The sequence below is a fragment of the Trypanosoma melophagium genome (assembly GCF_022059095.1).
Source record: "Trypanosoma melophagium isolate St. Kilda chromosome Unknown ctg39segment0, whole genome shotgun sequence".
NCBI classification, from domain to species: Eukaryota; Euglenozoa; class Kinetoplastea; order Trypanosomatida; family Trypanosomatidae; genus Trypanosoma; species Trypanosoma melophagium.
In genome coordinates this window covers 23,686-37,418 of record NW_027125177.1, presented here as the reverse complement: position 1 = coordinate 37,418, position 13,733 = coordinate 23,686, and the positions used below count along the sequence as shown (strand labels likewise).

The following is a 13,733-nucleotide window of genomic DNA, read 5'->3' as shown; positions in this document are numbered from 1 at the left end:
AAGCACCGCTTTCAAATGGAGGGATAACCAACGGCTCACTCTCGCGGTCAACGAGCAGACGATCGGCGTGCAGTTTGACTGCAGTTGGAATGATTTTCTCCATCAGGTTGGTTTTCCTATCTTTATTCAGGATAGTTTTCTTATCGCAGATCCACACATAACCACTGAAATCTGTTACACGGTCACCCTCATTGACGCAGTACTTCGTACCATCCTCCAAGTCCTTCATTGACGTCACGATGCGGATCAGCTTCCGCTTAGATGTGGCGACGGTGTACGCCTGCACGCCACTCTGTCCCTTGCGGGCACCTCCCGCACAACACCAGCCGAGTGTCTGCCGGTCTTGTTGATCATCTCTTCGAACACAAACCGCTGCTTGACGTCATCCCACGCCACACACACACTGGCGCAGCACAGAAGCAGCAGTATGAGAAGCAGTGGTCGGCGCCGCAGAAGCAGCAAGGGACGCGTTGCCTTACTCATAACCTGCAAGTTATTGTGATCGGTGTAAAATAGAGTTGCGTAAAACAGTCTATAGAAGTTGGCGCAAATAAAGAAAGAAAGAGAAGGTGAAATTATATTATCTTCCGAAGTAGTCGTAGTACGGCAATGCACTACAAAGCAATTTAAACTAAAACTACAATAAACATATATATAAATATATACATATACGGATATGTCTTGGGTGCTCAGAACACCACAACTTCACCGCAGGCGACAGAGCGAATAACGGGATGGGTCACAGTTTCTCCCATTTGCCTACACTATTTTCTCCACCATCCATCTCATAACTGCAGGCCACGCACGCAACGCCCAAAAGATTGCACCACGTCGCATCCACACCACCGTGCCATACGTGCAGGCACTCCAGGAAATCATTCAACACGAGCATAAAGGGTCAGGCATAGAAGAATTTCACTGTATACGGCGTCGAGGATCAGCGACAGTCTCCCCAACAGCTGGTGGAATGAGAGTGCCAGAAACAGCACCTTGGTGTCCACGTCACACCGAACCCCATCAACAGGGCTGAGGTGATACGCTGCGCTCCACCTTCCGCAACGAGGAGAACACCGTGACTGCGGTGCCCGCCGCAGCCCCCTTCGTCAGCACAAACAGACGCACGTTCCGCACTTCCAGTGATGTTCTGCTTTTCAACAGGCTCCACTGGTGGGGCCGGGGCGCTGCCGCCGGCAAACATCAGGTCCAGCTGCACCTCCAACACGTGCATCGGTACAGCCGCAATCATCGCAAACAAAAACGCGTACGCATCGTACGACTCCTGGAACGACACCGGCACACACACCATCGGCGTGAACATACTACACCACATTGAGAAGGCAGCTTAAATCCGGTACAAAGACCTATTCTTGGGGTTTTTGCAAGGAGGCATGCGATTTAGCAAAACCCCACTGCAAAATAGAAAACTCACGGGTCGAACAATTCACGGGGTCATGTCCACTCATTCTTGCGCTACATGGTCTGTACAGCAAAAAAAAACGAAAAAGAGAAACGCGCAAGAGAAGCATATACACACACAGTGAGCAAAAGACGACTACCCACGAGAAAATGCACCAACGACACGAGCACACCACAACAGAGCAGCAGCAACACCACCCACAAACCCCCAATAGAAAGGGAGATTCACTGGTAGAGAGAATAGGGATGCCACTCCGCACCGGAGATTATTTCCCACACAACAATTAACATCAGCGTGCACACACACACCCATAAAAACAAAAGAAAACCGTATCCCTTCTAAACACACCAAACCTTGAAAAAGGTTACTGTCGGAATGGAAAATCACCTAGTACAATCAACAGCCCTTTCTACACTGCTACATGACGACACGGGCTCCCATATAGTACCAGTTAAGGAAAAAACACACCTCAAATGGCATTGCTTTATGCCGTACTCAAAGATCACATACATCGAATGCCCTCTCCGATAGATCCAGGTAAAAACAAACAATATATAAAGTGTGGACATTGTTGTCACCTGTCCAGAGGGAGGAAAAACGAAAACAGAAGCATATGCATATACACGGGTACTGTAGAGGTAACTATTGGTTCACCATGACTTGAATACATTTGACGCCGAGCACATGACGTTACTGCGTCACAATGCCATGGCGTGGCGTGGGACCATTGTCGTTTTACTAAGAAGAAAAGAAGAGGAAAGGAAGAACGTGTTTGCACAAGTGGTACTGCATGTCAAACTGAGAAACAACGTTTGCCGATAAGGCCAGTACATCAGCACATCATTAACGGGGAAATACTAAAGATATTTCTCGCTTTCTGTGGCTTGTACTTTAGCTCTCGGGGTTGGAAAGAACGCTCCCACACCCTTCCACGCCGAAGACACTCAATAATTCTTAATGGAGCCTCAAGCGATTCCGGACATCGAACCCTGGCCTTTTCAATCAAATTATTATTCAATCCAGGTGTTCGGACCGTTGAACCTTATTGGAGGTATTTCAAAATAAACTTAATGGTAATAAAATAAAAAGTATCTCAATGGCATTAGCACTTTCAGTTTTAACAAGTGCGCCACAAAAGTAAATTTAATGGTTCCAAAAACAAAATATAAAAAGGGTACCCAAAATTAAACACTTAATGGTAATACAACAAAAGGTATTTCAATGGCTGCTGCACTTTTTATTCTTATATATAAAGGGCGCCAAGAAAACTTCAGTGGGAAAAAAAAGAAACAAAAAACATAACACTCTCTGTGAAAAACAAAGAAAAAATGAGAGTGTTGAGATGTAAAATAATTTTTTTTGTTTTGCGGGATCTTCGCTGCTCTAATGCTATTCTCGCCCGCGGGATGGTTTATAGCCTACGCACACCCGGGCTGTGATTGAAAAACAAAAAATTTGAAAGTAATATTGGTTTGTTTATTATTTTATATGTTCATTTATTTATCTATTTTCCTGAAAATAATCAAAATAAAACCTTTTCGAAAGTAAAAACGTTTAAAAATAAAATCTATTGACCAACGAGATATAAAAATATGTTTAAAACTTCTTTTTTGGTTGCGGGTGGGTGGGTTTTTAAAAACTCTCTTTCGAGTTCGGAGCGCGTTGTACAACTCTTTGTGAGGAGGTATTGGTGTGCAACCTTAAGTAATTGCATTGAAAGAGAAAAAGATAAATAGGAAAAGAAGAGATGTTTTCAAAGTATTCAAGCATTACAAAAGAGTCAAATTGTTATGCACACAGCTCTACGTCTCCTCCAACATGTTTCCGTTTACTCTACCACTGTATGTCCAATCTCTCTCTTTCTCTTCGAGAAGTTTCTTATACGACACGCTGGTGCTCTTTGCACGTTGCAAGCACGGCTTCTGACACTGCTCACAATCACAGCATTGGCGTGATAACCATGAGGACAACAGCTGCCAAGGCGATGGGAGCAACAGTGGCACAACCATCACCGCCAACGTTGTTATTACCACCACCACCACCGTTCGCACCACCAGAAGGGGGTGTCGGATGACCGGATGGATCGTTCACTGTAAGCCGACTGCTGCCGTTGAAGGCAATAGTGCACACTTCGGTGTACTGGGGGCATGTGATTGTTTTAAAGCTCAGTGAAGCAGAAGTCTCCACTGTTATTTTTTTGCCTTCAGGACAGTCGTGCCACCGGTCGTTGCCCTTGTACTTCACCTGCACTTTACGATGGCTCTCATCACACGACACCAGTGCACACACACCGCTCATTTTTAGTGGTACAACACCCTCCTTTATATCGTAATCATCCGTACTTAAGCACATCGAGTTCTCTCCAGTCAAGAAGTCAGGAAACCCACTGTTCCCCAACTCAGTGCAGGCAGAAGAGCGAAAATGTCCACTGGAGTTCACTTCAACAGGTGAAAGGAGGATGGGACAAGGGCTCTTTGGGTCTGTATTTATATCCGGAGTATCATCGCACTTAGAAAGTGCGAAGTGATCAGTGGAACAGTACACCCTCTTCCCAGTGCAGAACGCATTCGGGTAATTTGATACGCTTTCGTCTTTGAGGCAACTCCCTTCAATGAAACCACATCCCGCCTTATGGCCCCAACTCATCGGCTCCTCCATTCCCCAGTTGGCAGAATAAAATTTCATGTCGTGGAAAGTTGCCATCGTCAAAGCTGTGTAGTAGCCACCAGCGACCGCATTTGCAGAGTTCATCAACTCGTCCTTTGCATTGCGCCAGGACCACAGGGATGCCACATGTTTCAACGAGCTTTTATAGTCCAGTTCCATGCCCTTAAGATTATCGCAGCCGTAGTGTTCCCGTGCCTTTTTCTTTGTCATCTCCGAGCTCACAACCTCTCGTTGCACACCACGCACAGTGATGGTGGAGGTCATTTTGAGTTTTTTCATCAGCTCGTATTCGAACCCAAGTGCGTGTCCAATATGGTGCGCAGCATGGCGGACGCTGAGTCGCGGACTTACTGACGGATATGGAACAAAGTTCAGGAGACCAGCAATCGGACGACCAGAGGACAAACTAGCACAGTAAGCACCAAGCGGACCTCCAGGCCTCGCGGCCACGTACAGTACCATGTCAGCATTGGGAACACCTTTCGTTCTGTGGGTCTCAGGAACAGTGAGAAGGCTGCAAGCACCGCTTTCAAATGGAGGGATAACCAACGGCTCACTCTCGCGGTCAACGAGCAGACGATCGGCGTGCAGTTTGACTGCAGTTGGAATGATTTTCTCCATCAGGTTGGTTTTCCTATCTTTATTCAGGATAGTTTTCTTATCGCAGATCCACACATAACCACTGAAATCTGTTACATGGTCACCCTCATTGACGCAGTACTTCGTACCATCCTCCAAGTCCTTCATTGACGTCACGATGCGGATCAGCTTCCGCTTAGATGTGGCGACGGTGTACGCCTGCACGCCACTCTGTCCCTTGCGGGGCACCTCCCGCACAACACCAGCCGAGTGTCTGCCGGTCTTGTTGATCATCTCTTCGAACACAAACCGCTGCTTGACGTCATCCCACGCCACACACACACTGGCGCAGCACAGAAGCAGCAGTATGAGAAGCAGTGGTCGGCGCCGCAGAAGCAGCAAGGGACGCGTTGCCTTACTCATAACCTGCAAGTTATTGTGATCGGTGTAAAATAGAGTTGCGTAAAACAGTCTATAGAAGTTGGCGCAAATAAAGAAAGAAAGAGAAGGTGAAATTATATTATCTTCCGAAGTAGTCGTAGTACGGCAATGCACTACAAAGCAATTTAAACTAAAACTACAATAAACATATATATAAATATATACATATACGGATATGTCTTGGGTGCTCAGAACACCACAACTTCACCGCAGGCGACAGAGCGAATAACGGGATGGGTCACAGTTTCTCCCATTTGCCTACACTATTTTCTCCACCATCCATCTCATAACTGCAGGCCACGCACGCAACGCCCAAAAGATTGCACCACGTCGCATCCACACCACCGTGCCATACGTGCAGGCACTCCAGGAAATCATTCAACACGAGCATAAAGGGTCAGGCATAGAAGAATTTCACTGTATACGGCGTCGAGGATCAGCGACAGTCTCCCCAACAGCTGGTGGAATGAGAGTGCCAGAAACAGCACCTTGGTGTCCACGTCACACCGAACCCCATCAACAGGGCTGAGGTGATACGCTGCGCTCCACCTTCCGCAACGAGGAGAACACCGTGACTGCGGTGCCCGCCGCAGCCCCCTTCGTCAGCACAAACAGACGCACGTTCCGCACTTCCAGTGATGTTCTGCTTTTCAACAGGCTCCACTGGTGGGGCCGGGGCGCTGCCGCCGGCAAACATCAGGTCCAGCTGCACCTCCAACACGTGCATCGGTACAGCCGCAATCATCGCAAACAAAAACGCGTACGCATCGTACGACTCCTGGAACGACACCGGCACACACACCATCGGCGTGAACATACTACACCACATTGAGAAGGCAGCTTAAATCCGGTACAAAGACCTATTCTTGGGGTTTTTGCAAGGAGGCATGCGATTTAGCAAAACCCCACTGCAAAATAGAAAACTCACGGGTCGAACAATTCACGGGGTCATGTCCACTCATTCTTGCGCTACATGGTCTGTACAGCAAAAAAAAACGAAAAAGAGAAACGCGCAAGAGAAGCATATACACACACAGTGAGCAAAAGACGACTACCCACGAGAAAATGCACCAACGACACGAGCACACCACAACAGAGCAGCAGCAACACCACCCACAAACCCCCAATAGAAAGGAGATTCACTGGTAGAGAGAATAGGGATGCCACTCCGCACCGGAGATTATTTCCCACACAACAATTAACATCAGCGTGCACACACACACCCATAAAAACAAAAGAAAACCGTATCCCTTCTAAACACACCAAACCTTGAAAAAGGTTACTGTCGGAATGGAAAATCACCTAGTACAATCAACAGCCCTTTCTACACTGCTACATGACGACACGGGCTCCCATATAGTACCAGTTAAGGAAAAAACACACCTCAAATGGCATTGCTTTATGCCGTACTCAAAGATCACATACATCGAATGCCCTCTCCGATAGATCCAGGTAAAAACAAACAATATATAAAGTGTGGACATTGTTGTCACCTGTCCAGAGGGAGGAAAAACGAAAACAGAAGCATATGCATATACACGGGTACTGTAGAGGTAACTATTGGTTCACCATGACTTGAATACATTTGACGCCGAGCACATGACGTTACTGCGTCACAATGCCATGGCGTGGCGTGGGACCATTGTCGTTTTACTAAGAAGAAAAGAAGAGGAAAGGAAGAACGTGTTTGCACAAGTGGTACTGCATGTCAAACTGAGAAACAACGTTTGCCGATAAGGCCAGTACATCAGCACATCATTAACGGGGAAATACTAAAGATATTTCTCGCTTTCTGTGGCTTGTACTTTAGCTCTCGGGGTTGGAAAGAACGCTCCCACACCCTTCCACGCCGAAGACACTCAATAATTCTTAATGGAGCCTCAAGCGATTCCGGACATCGAACCCTGGCCTTTTCAATCAAATTATTATTCAATCCAGGTGTTCGGACCGTTGAACCTTATTGGAGGTATTTCAAAATAAACTTAATGGTAATAAAATAAAAAGTATCTCAATGGCATTAGCACTTTCAGTTTTAACAAGTGCGCCACAAAAGTAAATTTAATGGTTCCAAAAACAAAATATAAAAAGGGTACCCAAAATTAAACACTTAATGGTAATACAACAAAAGGTATTTCAATGGCTGCTGCACTTTTTATTCTTATATATAAAGGGCGCCAAGAAAAACTTCAGTGGGAAAAAAAGAAACAAAAAACATAACACTCTCTGTGAAAAACAAAGAAAAAATGAGAGTGTTGAGATGTAAAATAATTTTTTTTGTTTTGCGGGATCTTCGCTGCTCTAATGCTATTCTCGCCCGCGGGATGGTTTATAGCCTACGCACACCCGGGCTGTGATTGAAAAACAAAAAATTTGAAAGTAATATTGGTTTGTTTATTATTTTATATGTTCATTTATTTATCTATTTTCCTGAAAATAATCAAAATAAAACCTTTTCGAAAGTAAAAACGTTTAAAAATAAAATCTATTGACCAACGAGATATAAAAATATGTTTAAAACTTCTTTTTTGGTTGCGGGTGGGTGGGTTTTTAAAAACTCTCTTTCGAGTTCGGAGCGCGTTGTACAACTCTTTGTGAGGAGGTATTGGTGTGCAACCTTAAGTAATTGCATTGAAAGAGAAAAAGATAAATAGGAAAAGAAGAGATGTTTTCAAAGTATTCAAGCATTACAAAAGAGTCAAATTGTTATGCACACAGCTCTACGTCTCCTCCAACATGTTTCCGTTTACTCTACCACTGTATGTCCAATCTCTCTCTTTCTCTTCGAGAAGTTTCTTATACGACACGCTGGTGCTCTTTGCACGTTGCAAGCACGGCTTCTGACACTGCTCACAATCACAGCATTGGCGTGATAACCATGAGGACAACAGCTGCCAAGGCGATGGGAGCAACAGTGGCACAACCATCACCGCCAACGTTGTTATTACCACCACCACCACCGTTCGCACCACCAGAAGGGGGTGTCGGATGACCGGATGGATCGTTCACTGTAAGCCGACTGCTGCCGTTGAAGGCAATAGTGCACACTTCGGTGTACTGGGGGCATGTGATTGTTTTAAAGCTCAGTGAAGCAGAAGTCTCCACTGTTATTTTTTTGCCTTCAGGACAGTCGTGCCACCGGTCGTTGCCCTTGTACTTCACCTGCACTTTACGATGGCTCTCATCACACGACACCAGTGCACACACACCGCTCATTTTTAGTGGTACAACACCCTCCTTTATATCGTAATCATCCGTACTTAAGCACATCGAGTTCTCTCCAGTCAAGAAGTCAGGAAACCCACTGTTCCCCAACTCAGTGCAGGCAGAAGAGCGAAAATGTCCACTGGAGTTCACTTCAACAGGTGAAAGGAGGATGGGACAAGGGCTCTTTGGGTCTGTATTTATATCCGGAGTATCATCGCACTTAGAAAGTGCGAAGTGATCAGTGGAACAGTACACCCTCTTCCCAGTGCAGAACGCATTCGGGTAATTTGATACGCTTTCGTCTTTGAGGCAACTCCCTTCAATGAAACCACATCCCGCCTTATGGCCCCAACTCATCGGCTCCTCCATTCCCCAGTTGGCAGAATAAAATTTCATGTCGTGGAAAGTTGCCATCGTCAAAGCTGTGTAGTAGCCACCAGCGACCGCATTTGCAGAGTTCATCAACTCGTCCTTTGCATTGCGCCAGGACCACAGGGATGCCACATGTTTCAACGAGCTTTTATAGTCCAGTTCCATGCCCTTAAGATTATCGCAGCCGTAGTGTTCCCGTGCCTTTTTCTTTGTCATCTCCGAGCTCACAACCTCTCGTTGCACACCACGCACAGTGATGGTGGAGGTCATTTTGAGTTTTTTCATCAGCTCGTATTCGAACCCAAGTGCGTGTCCAATATGGTGCGCAGCATGGCGGACGCTGAGTCGCGGACTTACTGACGGATATGGAACAAAGTTCAGGAGACCAGCAATCGGACGACCAGAGGACAAACTAGCACAGTAAGCACCAAGCGGACCTCCAGGCCTCGCGGCCACGTACAGTACCATGTCAGCATTGGGAACACCTTTCGTTCTGTGGGTCTCAGGAACAGTGAGAAGGCTGCAAGCACCGCTTTCAAATGGAGGGATAACCAACGGCTCACTCTCGCGGTCAACGAGCAGACGATCGGCGTGCAGTTTGACTGCAGTTGGAATGATTTTCTCCATCAGGTTGGTTTTCCTATCTTTATTCAGGATAGTTTTCTTATCGCAGATCCACACATAACCACTGAAATCTGTTACATGGTCACCCTCATTGACGCAGTACTTCGTACCATCCTCCAAGTCCTTCATTGACGTCACGATGCGGATCAGCTTCCGCTTAGATGTGGCGACGGTGTACGCCTGCACGCCACTCTGTCCCTTGCGGGGCACCTCCCGCACAACACCAGCCGAGTGTCTGCCGGTCTTGTTGATCATCTCTTCGAACACAAACCGCTGCTTGACGTCATCCCACGCCACACACACACTGGCGCAGCACAGAAGCAGCAGTATGAGAAGCAGTGGTCGGCGCCGCAGAAGCAGCAAGGGACGCGTTGCCTTACTCATAACCTGCAAGTTATTGTGATCGGTGTAAAATAGAGTTGCGTAAAACAGTCTATAGAAGTTGGCGCAAATAAAGAAAGAAAGAGAAGGTGAAATTATATTATCTTCCGAAGTAGTCGTAGTACGGCAATGCACTACAAAGCAATTTAAACTAAAACTACAATAAACATATATATAAATATATACATATACGGATATGTCTTGGGTGCTCAGAACACCACAACTTCACCGCAGGCGACAGAGCGAATAACGGGATGGGTCACAGTTTCTCCCATTTGCCTACACTATTTTCTCCACCATCCATCTCATAACTGCAGGCCACGCACGCAACGCCCAAAAGATTGCACCACGTCGCATCCACACCACCGTGCCATACGTGCAGGCACTCCAGGAAATCATTCAACACGAGCATAAAGGGTCAGGCATAGAAGAATTTCACTGTATACGGCGTCGAGGATCAGCGACAGTCTCCCCAACAGCTGGTGGAATGAGAGTGCCAGAAACAGCACCTTGGTGTCCACGTCACACCGAACCCCATCAACAGGGCTGAGGTGATACGCTGCGCTCCACCTTCCGCAACGAGGAGAACACCGTGACTGCGGTGCCCGCCGCAGCCCCCTTCGTCAGCACAAACAGACGCACGTTCCGCACTTCCAGTGATGTTCTGCTTTTCAACAGGCTCCACTGGTGGGGCCGGGGCGCTGCCGCCGGCAAACATCAGGTCCAGCTGCACCTCCAACACGTGCATCGGTACAGCCGCAATCATCGCAAACAAAAACGCGTACGCATCGTACGACTCCTGGAACGACACCGGCACACACACCATCGGCGTGAACATACTACACCACATTGAGAAGGCAGCTTAAATCCGGTACAAAGACCTATTCTTGGGGTTTTTGCAAGGAGGCATGCGATTTAGCAAAACCCCACTGCAAAATAGAAAACTCACGGGTCGAACAATTCACGGGGTCATGTCCACTCATTCTTGCGCTACATGGTCTGTACAGCAAAAAAAAAAACGAAAAAGAGAAACGCGCAAGAGAAGCATATACACACACAGTGAGCAAAAGACGACTACCCACGAGAAAATGCACCAACGACACGAGCACACCACAACAGAGCAGCAGCAACACCACCCACAAACCCCCAATAGAAAGGAGATTCACTGGTAGAGAGAATAGGGATGCCACTCCGCACCGGAGATTATTTCCCACACAACAATTAACATCAGCGTGCACACACACACCCATAAAAACAAAAGAAAACCGTATCCCTTCTAAACACACCAAACCTTGAAAAAGGTTACTGTCGGAATGGAAAATCACCTAGTACAATCAACAGCCCTTTCTACACTGCTACATGACGACACGGGCTCCCATATAGTACCAGTTAAGGAAAAAACACACCTCAAATGGCATTGCTTTATGCCGTACTCAAAGATCACATACATCGAATGCCCTCTCCGATAGATCCAGGTAAAAACAAACAATATATAAAGTGTGGACATTGTTGTCACCTGTCCAGAGGGAGGAAAAACGAAAACAGAAGCATATGCATATACACGGGTACTGTAGAGGTAACTATTGGTTCACCATGACTTGAATACATTTGACGCCGAGCACATGACGTTACTGCGTCACAATGCCATGGCGTGGCGTGGGACCATTGTCGTTTTACTAAGAAGAAAAGAAGAGGAAAGGAAGAACGTGTTTGCACAAGTGGTACTGCATGTCAAACTGAGAAACAACGTTTGCCGATAAGGCCAGTACATCAGCACATCATTAACGGGGAAATACTAAAGATATTTCTCGCTTTCTGTGGCTTGTACTTTAGCTCTCGGGGTTGGAAAGAACGCTCCCACACCCTTCCACGCCGAAGACACTCAATAATTCTTAATGGAGCCTCAAGCGATTCCGGACATCGAACCCTGGCCTTTTCAATCAAATTATTATTCAATCCAGGTGTTCGGACCGTTGAACCTTATTGGAGGTATTTCAAAATAAACTTAATGGTAATAAAATAAAAAGTATCTCAATGGCATTAGCACTTTCAGTTTTAACAAGTGCGCCACAAAAGTAAATTTAATGGTTCCAAAAACAAAATATAAAAAGGGTACCCAAAATTAAACACTTAATGGTAATACAACAAAAGGTATTTCAATGGCTGCTGCACTTTTTATTCTTATATATAAAGGGCGCCAAGAAAAACTTCAGTGGGAAAAAAAAGAAACAAAAAACATAACACTCTCTGTGAAAAACAAAGAAAAAATGAGAGTGTTGAGATGTAAAATAATTTTTTTTGTTTTGCGGGATCTTCGCTGCTCTAATGCTATTCTCGCCCGCGGGATGGTTTATAGCCTACGCACACCCGGGCTGTGATTGAAAAACAAAAAATTTGAAAGTAATATTGGTTTGTTTATTATTTTATATGTTCATTTATTTATCTATTTTCCTGAAAATAATCAAAATAAAACCTTTTCGAAAGTAAAAACGTTTAAAAATAAAATCTATTGACCAACGAGATATAAAAATATGTTTAAAACTTCTTTTTTGGTTGCGGGTGGGTGGGTTTTTAAAAACTCTCTTTCGAGTTCGGAGCGCGTTGTACAACTCTTTGTGAGGAGGTATTGGTGTGCAACCTTAAGTAATTGCATTGAAAGAGAAAAAGATAAATAGGAAAAGAAGAGATGTTTTCAAAGTATTCAAGCATTACAAAAGAGTCAAATTGTTATGCACACAGCTCTACGTCTCCTCCAACATGTTTCCGTTTACTCTACCACTGTATGTCCAATCTCTCTCTTTCTCTTCGAGAAGTTTCTTATACGACACGCTGGTGCTCTTTGCACGTTGCAAGCACGGCTTCTGACACTGCTCACAATCACAGCATTGGCGTGATAACCATGAGGACAACAGCTGCCAAGGCGATGGGAGCAACAGTGGCACAACCATCACCGCCAACGTTGTTATTACCACCACCACCACCGTTCGCACCACCAGAAGGGGGTGTCGGATGACCGGATGGATCGTTCACTGTAAGCCGACTGCTGCCGTTGAAGGCAATAGTGCACACTTCGGTGTACTGGGGGCATGTGATTGTTTTAAAGCTCAGTGAAGCAGAAGTCTCCACTGTTATTTTTTTGCCTTCAGGACAGTCGTGCCACCGGTCGTTGCCCTTGTACTTCACCTGCACTTTACGATGGCTCTCATCACACGACACCAGTGCACACACACCGCTCATTTTTAGTGGTACAACACCCTCCTTTATATCGTAATCATCCGTACTTAAGCACATCGAGTTCTCTCCAGTCAAGAAGTCAGGAAACCCACTGTTCCCCAACTCAGTGCAGGCAGAAGAGCGAAAATGTCCACTGGAGTTCACTTCAACAGGTGAAAGGAGGATGGGACAAGGGCTCTTTGGGTCTGTATTTATATCCGGAGTATCATCGCACTTAGAAAGTGCGAAGTGATCAGTGGAACAGTACACCCTCTTCCCAGTGCAGAACGCATTCGGGTAATTTGATACGCTTTCGTCTTTGAGGCAACTCCCTTCAATGAAACCACATCCCGCCTTATGGCCCCAACTCATCGGCTCCTCCATTCCCCAGTTGGCAGAATAAAATTTCATGTCGTGGAAAGTTGCCATCGTCAAAGCTGTGTAGTAGCCACCAGCGACCGCATTTGCAGAGTTCATCAACTCGTCCTTTGCATTGCGCCAGGACCACAGGGATGCCACATGTTTCAACGAGCTTTTATAGTCCAGTTCCATGCCCTTAAGATTATCGCAGCCGTAGTGTTCCCGTGCCTTTTTCTTTGTCATCTCCGAGCTCACAACCTCTCGTTGCACACCACGCACAGTGATGGTGGAGGTCATTTTGAGTTTTTTCATCAGCTCGTATTCGAACCCAAGTGCGTGTCCAATATGGTGCGCAGCATGGCGGACGCTGAGTCGCGGACTTACTGACGGATATGGAACAAAGTTCAGGAGACCAGCAATCGGACGACCAGAGGACAAACTAGCACAGTAAGCACCAAGCGGACCTCCAGGCCTC

The 13,733-nt window shown here is 46.1% G+C and overlaps 3 protein-coding genes across 3 annotated transcripts; all 3 read right to left on the bottom strand.

Moving 5' to 3' along the window:
* Nucleotides 1–3,355: 3,355 nt before the first annotated feature.
* On the bottom strand, nt 3,356–4,294 carry LSM04_000061 (Peptidase M8; the record flags this gene model as incomplete). The annotated part of the gene is made up of 1 exon (XM_067329387.1): nt 3,356–4,294. One exon carries the CDS (start codon nt 4,292–4,294, stop codon nt 3,356–3,358), a length of 939 nt encoding a protein of 312 aa, XP_067188137.1.
* Nucleotides 4,295–7,957: 3,663 nt separating this feature from the next.
* Nucleotides 7,958–8,896, bottom strand: LSM04_004532 (Peptidase M8; the record flags this gene model as incomplete). The annotated part of the gene is made up of 1 exon (XM_067329376.1): nt 7,958–8,896. One exon carries the CDS (start codon nt 8,894–8,896, stop codon nt 7,958–7,960), a length of 939 nt encoding a protein of 312 aa, XP_067188145.1.
* Nucleotides 8,897–12,562: 3,666 nt separating this feature from the next.
* On the bottom strand, nt 12,563–13,501 carry LSM04_009543 (Peptidase M8; the record flags this gene model as incomplete). Its single annotated transcript, XM_067329365.1, has 1 exon — nt 12,563–13,501. One exon carries the CDS (start codon nt 13,499–13,501, stop codon nt 12,563–12,565), a length of 939 nt encoding a protein of 312 aa, XP_067188160.1.
* Nucleotides 13,502–13,733: the final 232 nt, after the last annotated feature.